The following is a 21,806-nucleotide window of genomic DNA, read 5'->3' as shown; positions in this document are numbered from 1 at the left end:
GAGGAAATGACCTGCTAACTCTGAGGTAAAGGACATCACTCTGCATTTTAAAATCATTAAAGCGCTGATTTTAATACACACAATCACTGATCACTTCATTAGGTACACCTAATCAACTGCTCATTGATGCAAATATCTAATTAGGCATGGCAGCAATCGATGCATTTAGGCATGCAGACATGGTCAAAATGATCTTAAGTTCAAACAGAGCATCAGAATGGAGATAAGAGTGGATTTTAGAGATTCTGAATGTGGCATGGGAGTCTGAAGTCAGGCAGGTTTTGTGCGAACCTGACACGCAACCCATCTGGTAAACTTCTCATAGACAGTGTTTGGGAAAGGGCAGGGCATTCTGAAAAAAGCTCAGAGGGTGATCGGATGAACGTTCTGTCACATCTTTACAGGCCAACCAGAGCGACAAAACACACGATGTCTTAGCCGCTACTGAGGAGTTAACTCCATAGAGAACTGCATAACACCAACCATGGCGACTGTAGACATGTCAGTACACGACTTTTGACGTTTTTGCAAAGAAAACAACTCACTGCTGTTCCCTACGTTCACTGCTCACTACGGTCCTGCTGCTCACAGGATATTATCTTTTTTCCTCACCGTTCTCTGTAAACCCTTGAGATGGTTGTGATGGCTTAAAAACCCCAGTAGATCAGCAGTTTGTGAAATACTCAGACCAGCTGGCCTGGCACAAACAAACCTCATGTTGAGTCACTTGAGGCCCATGTCTTCCCTGTTCTGATGCTCAGTTTGAGCTTCAGCACATCGTCTTGACTATGTCTGCACACCTGAATGCATGGGCCGCTGCCATGTGATTGGTTGATTTGATATTTGTGTTAATGAGCAGTTTAACAGACATACCTAATAAAGAGATTGATAAGGGTATATCTGGCGTTTCTAGAAATCAAAACAGCACAACAGAAGCAGAGGCGAAGTGGTGATCAACATTTATTGAAACTAAAATAACCCCCGGGTTATCACAAAGAGAAATTACAGCAGGTTAATTCAGTGTCATCTCTGAGGCACATAAGGAAGTATCGCTACTAACACTGGGTGAAAAATCATCTTCTAATGCGTGTTTGTTAAATACAATAACATATTTAAGGTCTATAGAAGAGTAACCAGATCTTCATTTATGAAAACAATCTAAAAAAGGCATCAGTAGATAAGTAAATAAGGCTGGAGGAGATACAGTAGGTCCTTACACAAAGTTACAGTCCACAGCTTTGGCATCAGTGGATAAATCCTGTATAAAAAAAGGTGAAGTAAAATCGCTACCAGGCTTTCTTATGAGCAGCAATTAGAGGCACTGCGTCTTTGTTTCAGTAACATAATAGCTAAATGGATTCAGTAGATCTTGCACATAGAGTTGTAACGTGTTGATTGAACTGCTGTGTCAAACAGCACGGATATGCTTTAAACAAGGCACTAAAATGCACCAAGTCCTTCTCTGCAGGTCTTAAAGTTGAGTAAAATCATGATTTAACACTGACATGTCACTGTGAAGTTACATTAGGTGATAAATCCTCATTGCTCAGAAGAAAGCCCCTCATGAGTTACATAAAACGATCATTTACAAAGTATAAAAACAGGCCGCTATCCAACAATATTTAAAATGCATGACTGGCAGGTTAGCATGGAAACAAAATGCTGCTGCAGATGAAGAGGGCCCCAGAGGTAGGCTTGATAAACAGCACTGCTGGGGGAAGAGAAGCCACTGTGACCAGAATTTACATTTTCCACCAAGTGCCAGTTTTACTCTGCTGGTCTTTACAACACTTTGGGGTGCAGCTCCTTGTCTGCAAACATAAACGTACATCGAGGGAATCGGAGTGGAAAAAAACAACACAATGTTTGAGTTCGGAGGAGGCTGTCCCCACGCTAATTTACACAATCTGTGTTAAAATTCCCATCAGTTTCTCTCTGAGGCTCCCTCACAGCGCTGTGATCTTGTAGATGGAGCTGAGACTGCATTTTTAATGGCTAATTACCTCAAGATACCTTGTAGTGTTTTTCCACCCTTTGTTTACCAAAATGAGATCCTCTGATGTGCATTTTGATCCCCTGCCAAATTTTCCTTCCCCCTGTGCAAGGCAAAGAAAAGAACCTATGGGCTATTTGAATTTGGCATGTGGTGATGAAGTTTCCTCCTTCACCAACACTTCTTCTTTCTGCTCCTCTTAGTACGGCTCTGCCTTCAGACTTCGGTATAGGCAGCATGTAAACACCATCCCGATGATCTGGGGATAAGATGAAGGAAGATGAAAACACATCACTAAAAACGGCAATCTCAGTAGACGTACAGTATATGCATTTAATTTGTGGGGAAAATGCTCACCTGTACACAGGCAATCCCAACACCCACCGCTCCAATGATCTTCAGATGGTCTAGGATGAATTTCTCCAGTTTAGAAATGCAGCCTCCCTAAATGAAAAGCAAAGAGTGTTATGCTGCATCAGTCGACGTGGGACTGTTACTGCAGACAAATATTGTGTGTACAGTTCGCCCCTTCTCTCCCTGTTACTCCAACACCACACAGTCTCCGTTTTCACACTGAGACATGACAGAATTACTGATCAGTCAACCCCATGGGCACCCACAGCACCCTTCATCCTCTCACCTCCACCTTGTAAATATTGGACGGGTGGTCCCTGCGGCCGCAGAGATCCGTCTGAGTCTTACAGCAGCTGTCAGGCACTATTCTGCCGTCTGCGGCTCTGGAGCGGACCCAGAGGCTATCGTCCCAGTCCGATGAACTGTTGCTGCCACAACACTTGAACTGTCCAGAGACGGGAGAAAACAACACATTACGGCAGGAATATTGATTTCTTAGCAGAGAAGAGTAAAAAGACATGAAAGCTGCTTAAATGGAATAGAATACAATTTTTTCTAATAGATTTAGAAAGCACAAACTGAAACAAATCTTGCTCTAATCTCCTTAATATCCTGCATGCACACAGGAGGATGTTACATTTTGGCTTTCCTACAACATTGTTTTAGAGATACGCCCACTGAAGTTTATGTAACTGGACAAATATGCTGTTTGGGGTATTTTCTTGAAAAATTTTAAGTACTTACATGGAAATGTAAGGGGCATTTTAGTAGATTTTGGAGACTTTCACTGAAAGTTTTGAGGGAGTTTGCTTTGAGTTTTTTTTTTTTTTTGGCATTTGGATGGGAATTTGGGAAAGTGTTTGGAATTTGGGAGAAACTGACTGGGAATTTGGAAGACCTTTATGTAGTATTCTATTTTTTTTAATGCAGCTGTATATTTGAATCCTCATTGCTGAAATCTGCAGAAATCATTATCAGTAAAATATAAAAGAATTGGTCTTCTTTTTTTCAGAATTTAGAGAGTGAAGAGAATGAGAAAAAAAATAAAATTGGAGAGCTGGAAAACATACAATAGAAAAAATATAAATGTAGTTATTGTATTGTACAGTTATTGGAGAAAAAGTCTCTCAGCTCTCTGATGTTTCCTGTGAAAAATGCAGGGAATTTGTTTGGATGTATGGGGAATTTTCCTGGAATTTTGGAACATGTATTTAAGGGACGGGCAATTAATTAATCGAAAATAAGATGAAATTTCAATGTGGCCTGCTGCAATTTTCAAATCGCAGAAGTTGCAATATTTCCTTAACCTGATATTTTAGTCAAAATACCAGTTTAAAACTGTTTTTGCAGCAGAGATGTTGCGCATTACATGCAATCATTCAAGACCCAATTTATAGAATCGTGTCCAAAATAATCCTACTTTCTCCTTTTTTTGTAAATTTTTCTGATTAAATATGAGGATAACATAAAATGATCATTCCCTTCAATATAATATTTGATATTCAGTTTGCAATACAAGTCAAAACCATCACAATTAGATATGTTTTCAAAATTGTTCAGCCCTAGTTTAATCGAATATTGTTTTGGTTAGAATAAGTAATGATTTATTGCTTGAGTTTGTTGGAAAACACATAACATGAGGAACTTTAGGAATAATTGCAAAACAAATTGCAATCGCAATATTGGGGGGAAAAAATCGCAATTGGATTATTTTTTACAAATCTTTCAGTCGTAATGTACTTGCAAATATTGAGAATATCTTTTAAAGGAATTTTGGGAGGAATGTACTTTAAAATGAGGTATTGTTCAAGAATGAGGGTTGAGATCAACAGGCGGATTGGTGTAGCATTGGCAGTGTTGCAGACATTGTACTGTACTCTAAATTTACTGGTCAGTCTTTGTGGGTTCAAGCAGTTAAAATGAAATTCAGGCTTATCCTTAAAGATAGGGTGAGGGGCTTCGACATCTGGAGGGACCTTGAAGTACAGCCACTGCTCCTTCACCTCAAAAGAAGTCAGTTGAGATGGGTCTGCATTTGATCAGGATGCCTCCTGGTCTCCTCCCTGCGGAGGTCTTCCAGGCACATCCAACTGGAAATAGCTGCTGGATAGCTCAGTGGAGATTGGGGGATCAAATCCAGAGCATCAGTGTCCAGTGTGGGCAAGGTTCTGAACACCAGGAACACCTGTCCCAGATGTAGGACACCTTGGATAGAAGCTAAATGACACTGTAACACATCTGGCCTGTGAATGCCTTGGAATCCCCCAGTAAGAGCTGGGAAGTGTTGCTTGCTGCCTCTGGATAAGCAGAGTAAAATGGATGGATGGATTTTCAGGAACTTAGATGCAATTCAGTGGAGTTTTCATTGGAATGTTTAGGCTTTATGAAAAAGCTTCACTGGCACATTTGTGGAATGTTTGAAGAAATTTTGGGGTGTTTTTTTGTGGGATACTTTAGAATACTAAAGATACTTTGGAGAATGTGGATTTTGGAAGGGAAAAGATCCAGTTTTATTAGTGATGATGACTAGCTGCTAGCTTTAGTTTATTAATCTTCTCATTCAACTGTCAGAAAGAAAGTAGCCAAGTTTATTTCCAAAGTATTTTTTCAAATCGACACAAAGTTAAAAGTGTAGAAGAGGGAACAAATAATAAATGTTGACATCTGACAGCTGGGAGCATCTCATACTTGAAAAAAAAATCTATGCATACAAAATGAAGTGACTTAAGCCTCATCTGTGGCTCATATTTATTCATTCCTTCATGTGCTGTCAACTGGTGTAAGTCAGAGGAGAAAACAGACAGCAGAGGGTGCAGGCAAGTCCATCAAGCTTAGCTGAAGTCTGAGGGACTTGAAACGGATTTGTGTTGACTCAGCCTCATCAGGAAAATCTCTAATCTGATGGGATGATAAGATACCAAACACTGTCCAATCAAGAGGTCACATGTGAGCGCTGATATTCACCGGCTAGCTGTCTTACTCATAATAAAACTACCTGAAAACTAAGTATGCACTGATCTTCTTCTGGTATCTGATATTGGCCTGACACAGACTCAAATAACTAGATAAAGCACTGATAACAACTACCAATCCATATCCTTGAGGGTGATCAATGCAGCTCAGTTCTATACTATTCTGTGTTTAAGGCCAGCGCGCTCCATTGATGCATTATTGTTAAGGCTTATTTATGCTCCACAATAGTGGTTTCAAATGATGTGAAGTGGACACCAGAGGCAAGTTTATGTGTGCTAAGGGAAGTTGTACAAGCATATCATATTATCAAAACTAAACAATGACTGAAGATACTTTAAAGCAGCATTACTCAACTCTGCTCAACCAAAGATCCAAATTGTTGAAAAATGCCTTTGCAAGAGCCACAATGTTAGTGGTAAAAAGTGTCAAAAACTGGTTAAAGCGGCAATAAAAACAAGTTAAAAGTGGCAAATAATGGTCAAACAGCGGCAAAAAAGAGGTGAAAAGGGGCAAAGTAGGCATAAAATAGCAAAAAGTGGGTGAAAAGTGGAAAAACAGGGAGAAAATTGGGCAAAATAGGGCAGAAAGGGGCAAAATGGGTAAAAAGTTGCCAAAAAATGAGTTACAGGTGGCAAAAAATGGCCAAAAAACAGCAAAAATGTGGCAAAAAAGGAGTGTAAAAAAGACTAAACTGGGCAAAAATGTGGGAAAAATGGTCAAAAAGCAGCAGAGTGGCAAGAATGCTGGAAAACGCGGCATTTCATGGAAAAAATGTGGCTTAAATGGGCAAAAAGCGTCAAAAAGGGGAAAATTGCAAATAGCAAAAAGCAGTATAAAAGAGGCAAAAAACTGGTGACAAAAATGGGATAACAATAGTAAAAATGGGCAAAAAGTGGCAAAAAGAAATGGCAAACGTGGGCTTAAAGCAGTAAAAACGGATTAAAAGTGGCGAAAAATTGTAAAAAAAATGGCAAAAAATGGCAAATGAGGGCAATGGAAATAGACATACAAAAAATAAAAAAGCCAAACTGCCAACTGTATCAATGTGGGGCTTCAAACTGATTAATGTGACTTGTAATTGATTATTTCTGAGGTCATAGTTTCCCTTCATCAAGATTTTCTGGGGGAATTATATTTAAAATTAAGACATAAAAGGGCCACAAATCATCACAACAGAGCCATATGTGGCTCAATAGCCATGCGTTGAGTATCACTGCTTTAAAGCCTGTACAAGATGTGATTTTGCATCAACATAAACATGGTGTGCCTTGAGATTTTGGCTTGATCTTAGCAGGTGTGAAAGTGTGACAATCACCGCTCTAGACACATCCAGATGTATTTCTGGAGCATTCTGCAGTGATTTCAGCTTCATTTCTGCATTTTTATTTGAAGCTTACAGTCACAGACCAAACTAGGGATTCACAAGATTAGCCAGCTAAACAGATAAGCCTGGATCCATTTGGAGGCAGCACCAGAATTACAAGTCTGTTTGACTGATTATTAACATTTTGCCTTCGTTAAGTCCCACTGTCCACTGCCCATCACTAGTATCTACCGCAGTTGTTCTTATTGGCTACTGCCTTGCTGCTCTTTAATCCCATATTATAAACAAGAACTGGTTTAGCACCAAGACCATCTAGTGGGAACAGCATGATTTAGCACTATTTTGATCTCAAATGATTGGAAAATAAGTTGGCTAGAGGCTGTGTCAAAATATTCTCGTATCCAGATCATTTAGTGATGATACTCACTTTAAGAATGTGGACGTTAAAATGCAAAGGCTTGGAGGCTGGCAGTGCTAGCATTGCTAAAATTATCAGCAAAATTCTGCACACTAACTCTGCACCATTTAGGTGTGATAATATGGTAAGTTTAGCACAACCAGCTCTGAGTTTTCAAGATAGTGATAATACTAGATGTGAAAGCCAAGAGGGGTTTTGCACTGAGGAGAGGCTTCCCACTTCCCACTGTCTAGCCACTTGACCATAAAGCCCAGATCACTGGAGTGCTGCAGTGATGTTTGTGCTCCTGGAACTTTGTCCCGTCTCCACACAGGATCTCTGGAGCTCAGTCAGAGTGACCATCAGGTGATTGGTCTCCTCTCTTACTAAGGCCATTCTCCACTATTTTTCAGTTTTGGCCAGACAATCATCTCCTGGAAGATTCCAGGTTGGTCCAAACTTTTTCCATTTGAGAATTTTAGAGGCCTCTGTGCTCTTAACCTTTAGGTTTTTGCTGGTTTTGCTCTGAAGTGAATTGTCAGCTGTGAGGCCTTCTATAGAGAGGTGTGTACCTTTCCAAATCATATCCTAACTGGCATATAAACCTCCTAAAATATGAACTTTTCTAATGTATTTAAATATCTGTGGCTGTGACTGCATTTTTAAAAGTGTGGTTAAAATGTTAATTGAACCTCCAGTAGACACTGACCTCCTGCTGTAGCTTGTCCACAGCCCCGGTGATGTGCTCATGGGTGCTCTGTTGATACTTCTGGGTCATGGTGTCCCTCAGGTTTTGCTTCAGCTCCTCGTTCAACTGTTAAGACACACAGACACACATTTGTGCACTAGTAGCCCACTTAACAAAGAGAAAACTCAGCTGAAGGAAAGATGCGCTGCATTAGTTGACTTCTGCTGCTGGAGGGATTCATAACACAAATGATTTAAATGCTCTCCTGACAATACACGTTACAGACAGCAGCCCTAACAACGGAAGAGCAAAGCAAGCCATGCTACGACAGAGGAAGTCAGGGTTTTTTCTCTTTCTGTTCTTTGGACCAGTGGCAGAAAACGCTCGCTGCAGGAGCGGGAGGTCTGGGGGGCTCAGTTTCTATGGCAACAAGCCAGCTGGGAGAGCATTGTAAATCAAAGCGTGAAGGAGATATCAAGGGAATGAATGATGAAGAGTGGAGGGGAGGGCAGAGAGATGAGAGACGGGAGGTGAAGACAAAGGAGGAGGAGGAAACGGGAGGACGTGGAAAAAAACATTACCTGTTGACAGTTTGGCAAACAAGTTGGCAGCGAAGTGGAAACGGCAATTTGAGATTTAAAGAGGCTCAATGAGTAGAAACAGCCGCTGTGCAGGTGAACAACATTATGTGGAATAAATACAAATGCAAGGAAACAAGTGTAAGCATCTACTCAGCTGCAGAACAAGCTAAACCAATATCCCTGATGCTGGTTCTAGTCTGTTTATTTGATGGAAAATTAAACAGCAATATGAGCTGCTTAGAGGTGCAGATGGGGGTTGTAAAAGTGTGCCACCTTCAGGCAAAGAAGGTTATAACGTCTTCTTTTGCTCACAATCGTCAATGTACGAAGTTCTGATCAGGCAGTAATCTATACTGAGCCCCGTTTTATCTCTGGAGATTTTGGCTGTTAAACGGAGCACAGTCTGAATATAATTCCATCATCTAACGTCAATCAAGCCTTTACTGAAGTCATTTAACAAACATCTCCATGCGAATTAAGCCCTCATCTTCCATACTTGTTTAAGCGCCATCAAACAAAAAATATTAACTCATGTATGTTGTTGATGTTTGTTGTACAAAGGAGAGCTGAAGTCAGTAACTCTGGCAAAACTTCACCAACTTCCAAGGTGCATGGAGGGTGAAGAAAGTCTTGAAGAGAACAGAAATCTCCAGCAACAGTTGTAATTTAGCAGGGATGCACGATATTATTGGTCTGATGTGGTATCGGCAGATATCAAAATTTCTGCTTATATTTAGCCTGTGTATTTCAGCATATATCGACTGTAAATTTTGTCCATATATACAAACACATTGGTGGAGTTTTAGTCTGAACCAACAGACCTGTGTCAGGTGAGGTCTTTTTCTTTATCTATCCTCATTCTTTAAACGTTAAAGTGTTCTTTAAGGACAAAGTTTGTTTCTTTAGTCATCCTTAAACCTTAAAGTGTCCAAAAGGATTGAAATTTTGAGTCTGAAAAGTACATTTAATTATGGGTTTCGATACTGGTATCGGATAAAACAAATCTGTAAATATCGGCATATCAGATCTCGGCAAAAATTCAATATCATGCATCCCTATAATTTAGAGATTAACTTTTTCAGACTGACGCGTTTCTGCATGCAGCCTTCATCGGGTTCGATGTTTGTTGTACAACCAGGACACTTCCAAGAGCTGGCCAAACTCAGCAATTGAGAAAGAATGCCCTGAGTGAGTGAGAGAGGAGACCAAGAACCTGATGGTGACCCTGAGTCAGCTCCAGAGATCTGTGTGGAGATGGGACAAAGTTCCAGAAGGACAACCATCACAGCAGCCCTCCACTGATCTGGGCTTTATGGCAGAGTGGCTAGTAGAAGCCTCTTGGAAGCTGATTTGAATTTCCAAAAATTAAAGCCAAGCAGCTTTCATATGTTTTGCAATAAGGGAGAGGCTTCCATCTAGCCACTCCACCATAAAACCCAGATCAGTGGTGGGCTGCAGTAATGATTGTCCTCCTGGAACATTGTCCCATCTCCACACAGGATCTCTGGATCTTAGTTAGTGACCATCAGGTTCTTAGTCTTCTCTCTCACTCAGGCCATTCTTTCCCAGGTTCTCTGTTTGGCCACGTGACCAGCTCTTGGAAAATCGTTGTTGTGCCAAAATTCCTCCACTTGAGGATTCTGGAGGCCACTGTGCTCTTGGGAACCTTCAGTGCAGCAGAAATGTTTGTGTAGCCGTCCTCAGATCTGTGCCTGTCAAAAATCCTGTCCTGAGCTCTGCAGGCAGTTCCTTTGTCCCACGGCTTGGTTTTATGCTCTGATATTTCCAAATCACCTCCTATCAGTTTAATATACCACAGGTGGACTCGAGTCAAGCTGTAGAAACATCTCAGAAGAGATCCAGAGAAATCTTCTTTTTGGAGCCACTTCTCTTTCTCATTACAAAGACTTCCTTAATCACTGACATAGAATTGCTGACATTTGGAGGCTCCTAAATGCTGTTTCTCAACACAAACTTCTATATATTGGTTTAGTAGTTAGATTTCTAAAATTCTCTATTACTTACTGCTGTTTAAAATTAAGTTTTCTGTAGCAGAGGCTACATCAGTCGAAGCTGCTGGGTCCCAGACTGAACAGAAAGTGACTGACTTGATTGCCTTACTTGTGGAAAATCTGCAAATTACTAAATTAGCTCAAATGTATTTGTGATGCTGACTGTAAATAGGAAGAAAATGTTCTGTTCAGAGACAAAAATAAAGAAGCAAAAAAGGAGGGGGGTACCTGTAGAAATTTCAGCAAAACTTAATCCATGGGAGAATATTTGAGGTGAGAAAAGGAGACGGGTTTCGGAAGCAGCAGAGCACCATGGAGCTCAGTGGCTGCTCATGTTGTGTATTATGAATGAGGCAGTTATAATGATGGCAGTGCAGCTCTAGACTGAGCCTGTTGCTGAGCTACAAGCCACCAGGGTTTAAGATTCGTCAAGGAGGGACCGATGCTGGGGGAAAGCAATGTCATGGTAATATTACACACGGAAAAAAACTTAATCTGTGGTTGCTTGCTGTGCAGTCATTACAGACCTACATTGTTTCTGCTGAAATGTGCTGAGAGAGGCTATGACTGCGGTGTTTTTATTTACTGCAGCACAGGAGATGAGCAGAGACACGTGCAGTTTTTACACATTCTCCTGTTTTATTGCACAGTTTAACTATGAAGCCACATCAAATGGCTCTTATTGATTCACCAGAGGGGAATCATGTCTTCTGCAGGCATTTTTCCCATACTATTTGAACTAATTTAGCTCCAAGTAGCATGGTCAGGATGATACTTGTATGTCTAATAGGCTCTCTTAGATTTCCTCCGTGAAATTACTTTTTCTGTCATCCAGGTCCAATATCTAATCTTCCTGTATCTGTCAGCTGCTACTCTGGCATTCCAGGCATACAACTTAAAACCTATTTGAAAAAGGCCTTTTTGTCTTTTTGGCCCGAGGGAGATTACCTGCTGATAGTAGATATAAGCCAGGACACCAGCCAGGATCTCCAACAGGAAGATGCACAGCAGCAGGACGAAGTACTGCAGAGCAAAAGAGGAGAATAAGGTTACTGAATGGTAATGTGATGAAGCGACAGGTGGCTTTAAAATCAGATATTGGAGCATTCAAAGTCACACATGTAGTACTTCGAGTAACATACTTTTATAGATCTGAGCTGCATACAAGCATGGTTAACAATACATTGTAACTGCTCTAAAATGAAAGCTGTGGGGTGTCAAAAAGTCAATAAAGCAGTCAAAACTGATGCTGAAAACAAACATTTAACAAGGTTTTAGGTTCGTAGTTTTCTAATAAAAGAAAACCTGACAGGAAACAGTCAATATGCATATTTCAAAATATCTAAATGTTTCTCTGTTTGTTCTTGAAGTGCAATATTCTCTCAATATTCTCCCTCAGTCTCAATCAACTCCTGAGGGAAATATCTGTCTCTGCAGCTGCTGAATGTTCCTCTGTGTTCAGCAGCTCGTCTCTAGTTGTATTTGTCTATTTGGTGCTGTGCAATGAGTGTATAGTGGGTTTTAGGAGCTGAAAAACAGCTGCCTGCTGCCAAAAAGGATATTATGAGAGCAGTGGGAGTGAATCAAAACATCAAAACAGCTACACATGGAGCTGAAAGTCACTACAAAGCTATAACGCCAAGGGAACAACAGATTTAAGTGATGAATCTCTTTAGGTAAATCACTGCAATAGTGCCTTTCATGTTTCCATTTGATAGTACATCTAAAATGTTACAGCTGGTTAAAGTATGCTGATTACTGCTCCAAATTTGGCAACAAAGATAAGTACTCTAAACACTGTATGCATAAGGTAAAAACTAGATAACAGCAAGGACAGCATATGGCAATACAATAAAAAGTTAAACTAAGGATCTCTAAGGTAATGTGAAATAATCTCAGGGGTAAATACATTACAATACATGTGGTAAATACATTAAAATGGAAGAAGAAGGTTTAAAAAATGTAGTTAATCATTTGAAGGGGTGCAGATGGCTTAGGTTAGGCATCTGCAAGCGACCTTGGCTCCTTTCCTGAAAGTCATTTCCTACTCTTTCATCCCTTTTTTAGTGTCCTCTTCTATAATTAAGGCATGAAAAATAAATAAATAAATCTTAAAACAAAGGAAAAATATATTTTAAAACCTAAAGAAGTACCTGAAATGTATTAATAGTTAACCAGTACTTCAATTTTGTATTATGCATTCTTTGGCTTTAACAAAGATGACTGCATTTACTCTAATACAAATAAACCACCAAACCATCAAGAAAAAAACTCCACAGAGTAGGACTGCAGACTTGTTCTAAATTGCATCATATTGAACAAGTTACATAACATAAACCTTTGCTGATCCTAAAATAAAAGGGCGGCTGTGATCAGTGGTAGAAACGATCGTCTCTCAACCGGAAATCAGGGGTTTCGATCCCCAGTTTCTGTGTTCACATGTCAATTTGCCCTTGGGCAAAGTACTTGACCCCAATTGGCACCCTCAGCTGCGCCAGTGGCAGGTCAATGTGAATGAATGGGAGTAGTCAACACTAGGGGTGATCTGATCAGGTTTTTGCAGCCGTTGGCTGATACTGATGTCATCATGTTTCGTTATTTAATAAAGCAGCTGGTTTGGCGGTTGGTCAGTCTTCTTGGCCTTGGAGTATACTAGGACCTCATACAGGTGAAAACTTATGAAAGAAGCACAAAAGTCATGCTGATTCAGTCAGCAACTGTTAAAGAAAACTCAGATTCAATCTGGACTAGAGTTCACCAAAAGGCATGTGGGAGACTCCATGGTCAAGAGGAAGAAAGTTCTCTGGTCTGATGAGACCAAAATGGTGCTTTTTAGCCATCAGACAAGACGCCAAACACTGCACATCACCACAAACACACCATCCCCACTGTGAAGCCTGGTGGTGGCAGCATCATGCCGTTGGGATGCTTCGTAGCAGCCAGCCCTGGAAAGCTTATAAAAGTAGAGGCTAAAATGCATGCAGCAACTGTTCTGCCTACTGGTTCCCATTTATCACAAATTTCTGATAAATATTGGTCGATAATGACCTTAGCCAATCAATCAGGGTGTCCCTTGTTGATACTTGTGGCCAGTAAACATAAAAGCCATCAGTGTGATGCAAGTAAATGGATGAGTGGGACCTGCAAAAAGAAAGACGGTGCAAGCTCAAGTCCATTTACCATTTAATATTTAGCAAGTAGTTATACTGTGTATCACATTCTAAATACATCCAGACAATGACTTCCAAACTTAAAGCTGAGCAGTTCGAAGTAAACCTCCTTTGCGTTTTACTCTGGTTTTCCATAAATGATCAGCTCTTTGGCCCAAAGTTTGCTTCTTAAATCCTTAAGATGCATTAAAGTCACTGCACCAATGCAGATCTCACACTCTGCTTGCTCTAAAGGTTTTCTGCTCAGAGTTTATCGTCAGTGTCTGATTCGTGACCGGGCTTGTGGGAGTTTTAGGGACTGTCTGCTTTTAATGCCAAGTTTCTTCAGAATTAAGGACAAGAGAAGATATTATCAGACAAAAAACCTTGACCCAAATTCCTCTGGCCAGCTGCTATCGGAGGGAGAAAATCAGCCGGTAAAGTGGACTTGGTCTTTGATTTGATAGCTCGTGCTGATTAGATCTCTGAGTGGCTCTGAGCCTGAATGTTGAGCAGAGACAGAGGTGCATTTTGATTGTGTGTTTATGGTTCAGGAAGTGAGACAACAGATAAAGAATACAGAGAAGTGAGATGAAACAAATCAGAAATATGACAGTAAACAGGATGTGTGATGATTTGATACACCTGCTGTTATGACGCCTCCTTTCAGACTTGGATTTGAACTATTTCTCAGTCTTGCAAAGGTAGTTTAAGGGAGGGAGGCTAAAAAGAAATATGTCAAAGCAGGGTGAGAATAGTGTGTATCATTACAGAAAAAAAAAATGATTGCAATAAATGAACTCTGCCATTGATGTCATGGTCTACAGTCATTATGTCAGAGGGAAAATATTCTTCAATATGTAGAGATTTATCATAAATCTGTTAAACCGGAGAGCAGCTGAAGAGCATGGAGATACACCACCAGGGATTTTAGAGCACTTTAGAGATGGCCCCGCTGTTGCAGCTATAACAGCCTCCACTCTCCTTGCAAGGCTTTTCACAAGATTTCGGAATGTTTCTGTGGGAATTCTTGCCCATTCATTCTGTTAAGCATTTTTGAGGTCAGGCACTGATGGGCCTGGCTCACAGTTTCTGTTCCAGTTCATCCCAAAGGTGCTCTATGGGGTTGAGGTCAGGTCTCTATGTGGGCCAGTCAAGTTCCTTGTTTAACCATGTCTTTATAGACCTTACTTTGTTCACTGGGGCACAATAATGTGAAATAAGAAAGGGTCTTCCCCAAACTGTTGCCACACAGTTGGAAGCATAGCATTGTCCAAAATGTCTTGATTTGCTAAAGTATTAAGACTGGCTTTCACTAGAAGGGGCCCACTTAAAACTCTGAAAAACAGCCCAACACCATTATCCCTACCCCACCAAACAACACAGTTGGTAAAGTGCAGTCAGGCAGGTAATGTTATCATCAAACCCAGACTCACCCATCTGACTGCCAAACAGAGAAGTGTGACTAGTTACTCAAAAAAAATAAACAAACAAACAAACAAACAAACAAAAAAAAACATTTCCACTGCTTTACAGTGCACTGTCTTTCACACCACATCATCCAACGTTTGCCATTGAACTTGATGATGTGATGCTTGCATGCAGCAGCTTGCCATGGAAACCCATTTTGAAGCTCTTGCTGTTTTCGTGTTTATATTAATGCCATTTCTGGAAATTCTGAACTTTTCAGCAACAGAATCAGCAGAAAATTGAAGACTTTTACACACCATGCATCTTAGCAGCTGTTGACCCTGCTCTGTGATTTCCCGCTGTCTCCTGCAGTTGCTGTTGTTCCTGAACACTTCCACTTTCTAGTAATATCACTTACAGTTGACTGTTGCATTTCCCGTGTTCTTGTACCAACAATGTTTGAAAATGGAGTCTGCATGGCTAGCCATTTGATTTTATACACCTGCAGTAACGGGTCTCCTTGAAACACCTGATTTCAATAATTAACAGCTGTGACCAAATTTGTTTTTGTCCATACAGTGTATTTCAGTTTTACAGCTATTTGCTGCCTTTTAACTATCTTATTGTTACAAACGCTCCATTTTTAACTCTGTAAAGCACTTTGGATTGGTCTGTGTATGGATGAGTCCCTATAAATAAATGTACCTTGCCTTCTAAAAAACAGGGTTCATGTCTCTACCAACACTTCCTTCCAATTTGACTCACAGCTGCTAATTTATGACTCCTCACAGTATGAATGAGATTAATTGGAGCAGAAGTGATTTGGTCAAAGGATGAGATGCCAAACTCAGTTTAAGCAGAAGAAGAAGACTGCAGGGAATAATGTCAGACTGTGGTGTCAAGAAGTGCAAGGATGAGGCATGATACAAGTTAAAACTTCTAAAGTACTAAACAAATTGCAGCGAATAAATACATTAAACATGCACTATCAGGGGCATTTTATAGTCTTCAGTTAATAAGACACTGGCTCTAAAAAATGTCTACACTCTCAAGTTGAAATGCCACATTTTTGTGGTGTAAAAAATGAAGCTAAGGTATATGATTATATAATTTTTTCCACTTTTAATGTAAGTTATAAAAATACAGTTCAATAGAAAAACAAAATCTATTTGGAGGAATTAAAAATAAAAAATAACAAAGGCTTGGCTACATACATATTCACACCAGTGTTTCCACTAGTTCTTTTTGTCTCTGGTCAAAATGACCGGCAGACCACAAGAAATACGGCCATTTAGAACAACTACCAGACATTTGTTTTAATGTTGTTTTGCTGCACTTAACAGCAGCAGTCTGAAACTCTGTGATTCAACTTCAAGTCTGTGCTAAAACGGGACTAGGGAGACATTTTTATTTCCAAACCGGACCCAAAACCAGGACAGCAGAAACGAAGCCATAGTTATTCAGAGTAACTCTTACCCTGAAATCACAAGCTGGTAGACACATGACCAGACCTTAGAAATGACTGCTCAAAGACGTTCTCTTATTTTTATTGTGTGAGTGGTTTAAACACACAAAATAAACGCTAGGAGCTTTCCTTACACACATGCAGTCGGTGGCACAATGTACGCCTACGTCACACATATAACAGCACTTTGCTTCACATCAGCACTGGTAGCCTGTTAGCATTAGCCGCTACCATGACTTAGCAGCTTACAGACGCAAAACATCATCCTCCAATGCCAACAATGATTCATGGTTTATTGGCAGTAGTCCGGAGTAGACAAAAGCTCCACGGAGGATAGTTAGTTAAGCGGTCCATGCTGTTTTGCATGACATGATTCTGTGTTGAATACAGTCCCACTTTATCAGAAAGTTGGTCACAGGTAGATTTACCCACTCATCAAAGTCCACGACAACTCTGCTTGGCATAGGGCCTTTCTGTCCTGGCTTCTACATCGATGTTTAAGCTGCTCAGCTATGCAGTTCTCTTTGATCTAGCTTCTTTATTACCTACAGCGGTGGCTAACTCAAAATCCTTCCATACTGATGATTATATTAAGCCTTTGGTTAACCAGGAAAACCTCTGTGAGATTTAAACCCAGTTTTCCAAGAGTGTTCTGGTAAAGTTTTCCCTGCCAGTAGCTCTGAACTCCCACGGAGATAGGATTGGTTTGACGTCATCTGTGTCATCTTCTGAATATACACGCATCTTAATTAACCAATAAACAATCCAAGCACCACACGGAAAGTAGGTGCTGTAAGATTACTTTGAGTTTATATTAAAGGATTCTTGCAACATACATTCTCGGTAACACAAAAGGTAATATGAAAGTATTCAGTATTTACTTATCTGGTCACTGGCATATTTTCAGCTGGACATTTTGACCGGTAATATTTTTATCTGTCAGAAATCCGCCCTTGAAACTGGCCAAAGACGGGCAAATGTTGGTTAGCTCAAACTCTGATGCACACCCCTAGAAGAGACTTTGTTGAAGCATGTTTAAATTACATTAAGGGTTCATCAGTGTAGCCTATCTCAGCATGGCAGTATTTGCCCTCTCTTCTGTTCAGAAGTGCTCAAAATCTGTCGGATTATGAGCGCACTTCCTTCACCCCTCAGGTTACCACACAGATTCTCAGCAGGATTCAGGGCTGGGTTCTGAATGGGCTCTAGCCAGTCCAAAACTTTTATCTTGCTCTGGTGTAGCTGTATTTTCATAGGTTTGAATCTATGCTTTGAGCCACTGTCACACTGAAATGTGAAACTGGCCCTTTGTCTTCAGCTTTCTAGCAGACACCTGAAGGTTTTGTACCTGTATTTGGAACTGTTCCTAATTCAGAAGCTGCCCCCACCATGCTTCAGCCATAGGTGAAGCACTGCAGCGTGACGTCTCATTGCGCAATTGCCTTGCAAAAACATCAAAAGTCTCAGAACTGCTATTTCATTAGATAACTGTTACTGTAGGCCATGCATATCGTTATTGCATTGCTTGTCCTGCATCATTTAGTGAGTGACCTTGTGACCCTCCCTTCTATATATTGTAAACAAGTTTTACTGTGGACTACTGTGATGCTACATGTGCTGAAGTCACAGTGCACTCTGCTGGACAAAATACATGATAGCAGTGAGAACCCATTGTAAATAATTACAAGTACCGTTTTCAGCATGTTTAAAAGAAGAGTTGCATCATAACAATTCTGAAGAAAAAACTTCCCCAGTACTGATAATCTGTGTTCAGCCAAATATATCAAAGCTCTGTTGGTGAGTGAGTTAAAATCTTCCAAACAGCCTAAAGAGAATCCTTTCCAGTGCAGATGAAAAGAGGACACTAAGACTTCCCACACGGACAGTGATGTGTCGAGGGAAACCTGATGTTGAAGAGAGACCAGAGCAGCTGAATTACAGACTGCAGTGACTCCAGAGGACTCTTCATGATCTCAGCCACACTCTCTCACAGACAAACTCATTTTACGTCAGAGCTGCCAGTCTTTCCCAGGGCGACTTCAGGGCACAGTGTAATTACTGCAAATACGACTCTCAGTGGGTTCATACTGTACGTGCAACACTTTCAAAAAAGCCTTGCATTGGCGTCAGACTCAATGGCACGCTGCACGTATGCTTCCTGGCTGAACTACAAAATATCTGACATCCCTGGGTAAACTCAGACTCATCCTGCTGAGGTTGTTAGAAAATATTTGAACACTTTCTTTGACCTTTCATAGCCCCACTTTCACAGCAGCCGTATCTCTCCAGAGTTTTGCTAACTCGTTCCCTTCTTCATAGAGCACTTTCAGCAGCAGCCAGTGTACATAAAGGAACAACAAACAGCTGCAGTGAGGACGTAAACATTTGTATGCAGCTCCGTGTCTGGCTGTGTTTCGTTTTTCAGACTTCATTAGAAGTGTACTGCTGCCTATACAATTACTGAGTAAGCAGGAGTTCAGAGTCACACTGAAGGTGACTTTAATCAGGCTGATAAGGATCAGACACGTGTCTGTTTTTAAAAAGGAGTCATCCTCTGACCTTTGGGCGACAATGTCGGCTCTGTAGCCTCACACTAAGCTCATCGATAGAAACTTTAAACTAACTTTAGCAGACTGTGACATACTAAACTTAGCAATAATTTAAATTTCCAAGAATCTGTATTTTTAAATGCATCTTATCAACCCTGAGTGCATTATCAACATGACACGGCTGGTATTTCCCCCATGTGCCATCTTAGCTACAGGAGGATGTGTGGCTGTATGCCGTGCTGTTAGCATTAGCAGCGCTAGCTCTTTGTGTTGGTAATGTACACAATGCTGTGTCGAACATCCTGATGAACTGCCTGTACTGTCAATAGAGGTGTGACTTACTCATCCCTTTTTTTTTTGTTTGAAAAAAAAAAAATGTAAGACTCACTGTTGATTCTACAATCCCAGGTTAGAGGCAGCCTCATCCAACATGTTAGCTAGTGTGCTAAACTACACAGGAAAGGTTAATGAGTTTACATCATACCGACACACTCACCTGAAGTAAAAATAAGTAGAACAGCCAAGAACAGCTGATCAGCATAGACAATAAAACAACAGGATCTATCATCTTTCTCACGCCAACATGGTAATGTTATGGTTTAGTAAGCGACCATGTTAATTAGTTACTACAACTTCAAATGCATCTGGGTTAGCGAATATTGCAAACTTAAAGGGCCCCATTGTTCAGTTTTCCCAATCTTTTTCCTTAGGGTGCCCCACTACTCGCATCTAAGAAAGCTACGCCCCCTTCGGCCCACTCAGAAAAGTAAACATCATTTGTAATTGTTTTCATTGACAAAATCTCAACATAACAGGCCTATATAGACTAAAAATCCACAGTATGTCTAATCTACCCCATATTACAACTGTGTGTTAGGGCCACTCCAAAAAAGAAATGCTTATTTAAAGAAAAAACTAAAAATCTTCAAGTTTTAAAAGTTAATTTAAGAGAATGACTTAAAAAGCACTCTGGATTACAATTTTTGAGATTATAAAGTACAAAAGTCAAAATCTGCACACGATTTTTAGTTTGTTTTTTTGATTTGATTTATTTACTTTACACTGTAAAATTATGATTTAAAAAAACTTGAAATTTTTGAGTTCCTAATGTCACAATTAAAGATTTTATAAACTCTTAAATTCCTTGATAATTCATGACTTTTGAAACTCTAAAATCTTGTTAATATAAGAATTTTTAATCTCAAAAATTTTCCCACCCAAATTTTGATCTTTTTGACCGGAGATCAACAGATTCTCCTTATATTTTAATCTTTTAGGTTGGCCCTCATGCACCATACTATATTGTGTTTCTAATCATGATTTTTGTTCTTTTAAATATTAACATCTAATTTTGACTAGGTCAGAGCAGACATGGTTCCACAGGCTCCCCCTGAGATCTTTGGCACCCCTGGACCCCTGGTTGGGAACCACTGCTCTAAGCATAAATTAGACCCAACAGAAAATGCTGTGCGTTCTCATTGAGGAGTTTTGGAGTTTTTCTTTGAATGTAAATTATAGAAAATAAAATATTAATAATAATTATAAATGAATCAATCTTTCATTTTGAAGTTATCTCATGATAAAAACTGTCTACTAATCAAATGCTTGGTTTATTTCAACATGAAATAAATTCAATAAGTTGATTGTTTAATGTTTTATTCATTTCTTGTCAGTTTAAATCTATAATAAAATGGATCACACTGCTATTCATGTTAATTTTAGGCTTTCTTTATAGTACTACTATGATATCAGTCTTTATTGTTGACTCATATCTTCCAGGTAGATTACCCTCCAAACTGCACATCTGTCAAAACTAGGATGAAACTTTGCACAGAACTTACCAATATCAGCAAAAAGAAAATAAATAGGATGATCAGGGAAGATTAATCTTTGAATAAAAGCTTGCAATGTCAGCAGTAGATTTATTGGAAATTTACATTTCATAAATAAAAGATTCTGGATGAAGACGAAGTGTTTGAGGAGATCTAATGACTTAAAAATGCAAATTCTTATAAGATGTCGATCCATAAATTGCCTGATTCTGATGCGCTGTTTAAAGTCAGTAGTGTGCACATAAACACACACAGAACTCTATTATGTCCTCCATCTTTGGCAATCTTTGGCAATCCCTCCTCCTTCCTGACAAGTTCATTCCTCCCCTGTGATTCATGGCTGTGATTTCAACTCCTCAAGATGCACCGTGAATTCAGAAAACACACACAAACATAACAAGCACTCGCAGACAAGAAGGTGTGCACGGACTTCCAAGCAAGAATGAACACCTTTCTGTGGAAACACTTAATGAAACCACCTTTTCAAGAGGATACACGTTTCTTCTCACTCAAAAACCCAACCCTTACATAAAAACGCAGCCCAAGTTTAAATGAGCAGGAACGTGTTTTACAACACGATACTTTGGACTTTTTGTCTTACTCTCCTGCCTTCATGGAAGCCATAAAAATTCTAAGAAGCTCTGTGGTGAATCTGAATAAAGCCTCGCCCTCTGAGAGTGATGATCATTATAAAGAAGTCATGAAGGACTCACTCAGGTTGCAGGTCAGGCCTGCTGCCAGACAGACAAAAATTAAATACAAAGCAGAGACTTGTAGGAATTCTCTCCCAGTGGCAGCTCTGCCATCCTGATGCTGTGTGAAGAGACGAGATCAGAACTAAGAAAGTAGAACTGAGGTAGAAATGGAAAGGAAATATAGATTCTGACTGACAGACACAAAGTGGATTTAGGTGAGCTTCTTTTCTCAATATTTCACTGATAAAAGTGTTATATAAAAATGTATTAAATGCAGAAATATATTCAACTTTTAATCTTCTGAATGTATTTTAAAGTTTATTGTGCAGTCTATCCCCTTTATATATATTTGAACTAAACAGAGTTTAAGATTAGACACAGTCA

At 39.9% G+C, this 21,806-nt stretch overlaps 1 protein-coding gene across 2 annotated transcripts in view; it reads right to left on the bottom strand.

Moving 5' to 3' along the window:
- Positions 1–948: 948 nt before the first annotated feature.
- Positions 949–21,806, bottom strand: part of LOC121513043 (CD151 antigen-like) — a 45,999-nt gene continuing 25,141 nt past the window's right edge. The window contains exons 4-8 of one of the 2 annotated variants that reach the window (XM_041792534.1): positions 11,271–11,345; positions 7,751–7,855; positions 2,634–2,792; positions 2,351–2,437; positions 949–2,252 (exon numbers count right to left, since the gene is read on the bottom strand). In XM_041792534.1, coding sequence (XP_041648468.1) covers positions 2,193–2,252; positions 2,351–2,437; positions 2,634–2,792; positions 7,751–7,855; positions 11,271–11,345 — 486 coding nt within the window. In that variant the 3' untranslated portion in view covers positions 949–2,192. The remainder of the gene's footprint in view (positions 2,253–2,350; positions 2,438–2,633; positions 2,793–7,750; positions 7,856–11,270; positions 11,346–21,806) is intronic. The other variant, XM_041792544.1, reaches the window with a different exon arrangement.

This window comes from Cheilinus undulatus, linkage group 1 (genome assembly GCF_018320785.1).
Source record: "Cheilinus undulatus linkage group 1, ASM1832078v1, whole genome shotgun sequence".
Lineage (NCBI taxonomy): Eukaryota > Metazoa > Chordata > Actinopteri > Labriformes > Labridae > Cheilinus > Cheilinus undulatus.
This window is presented reverse-complemented; position numbering and strand designations above follow the sequence as displayed.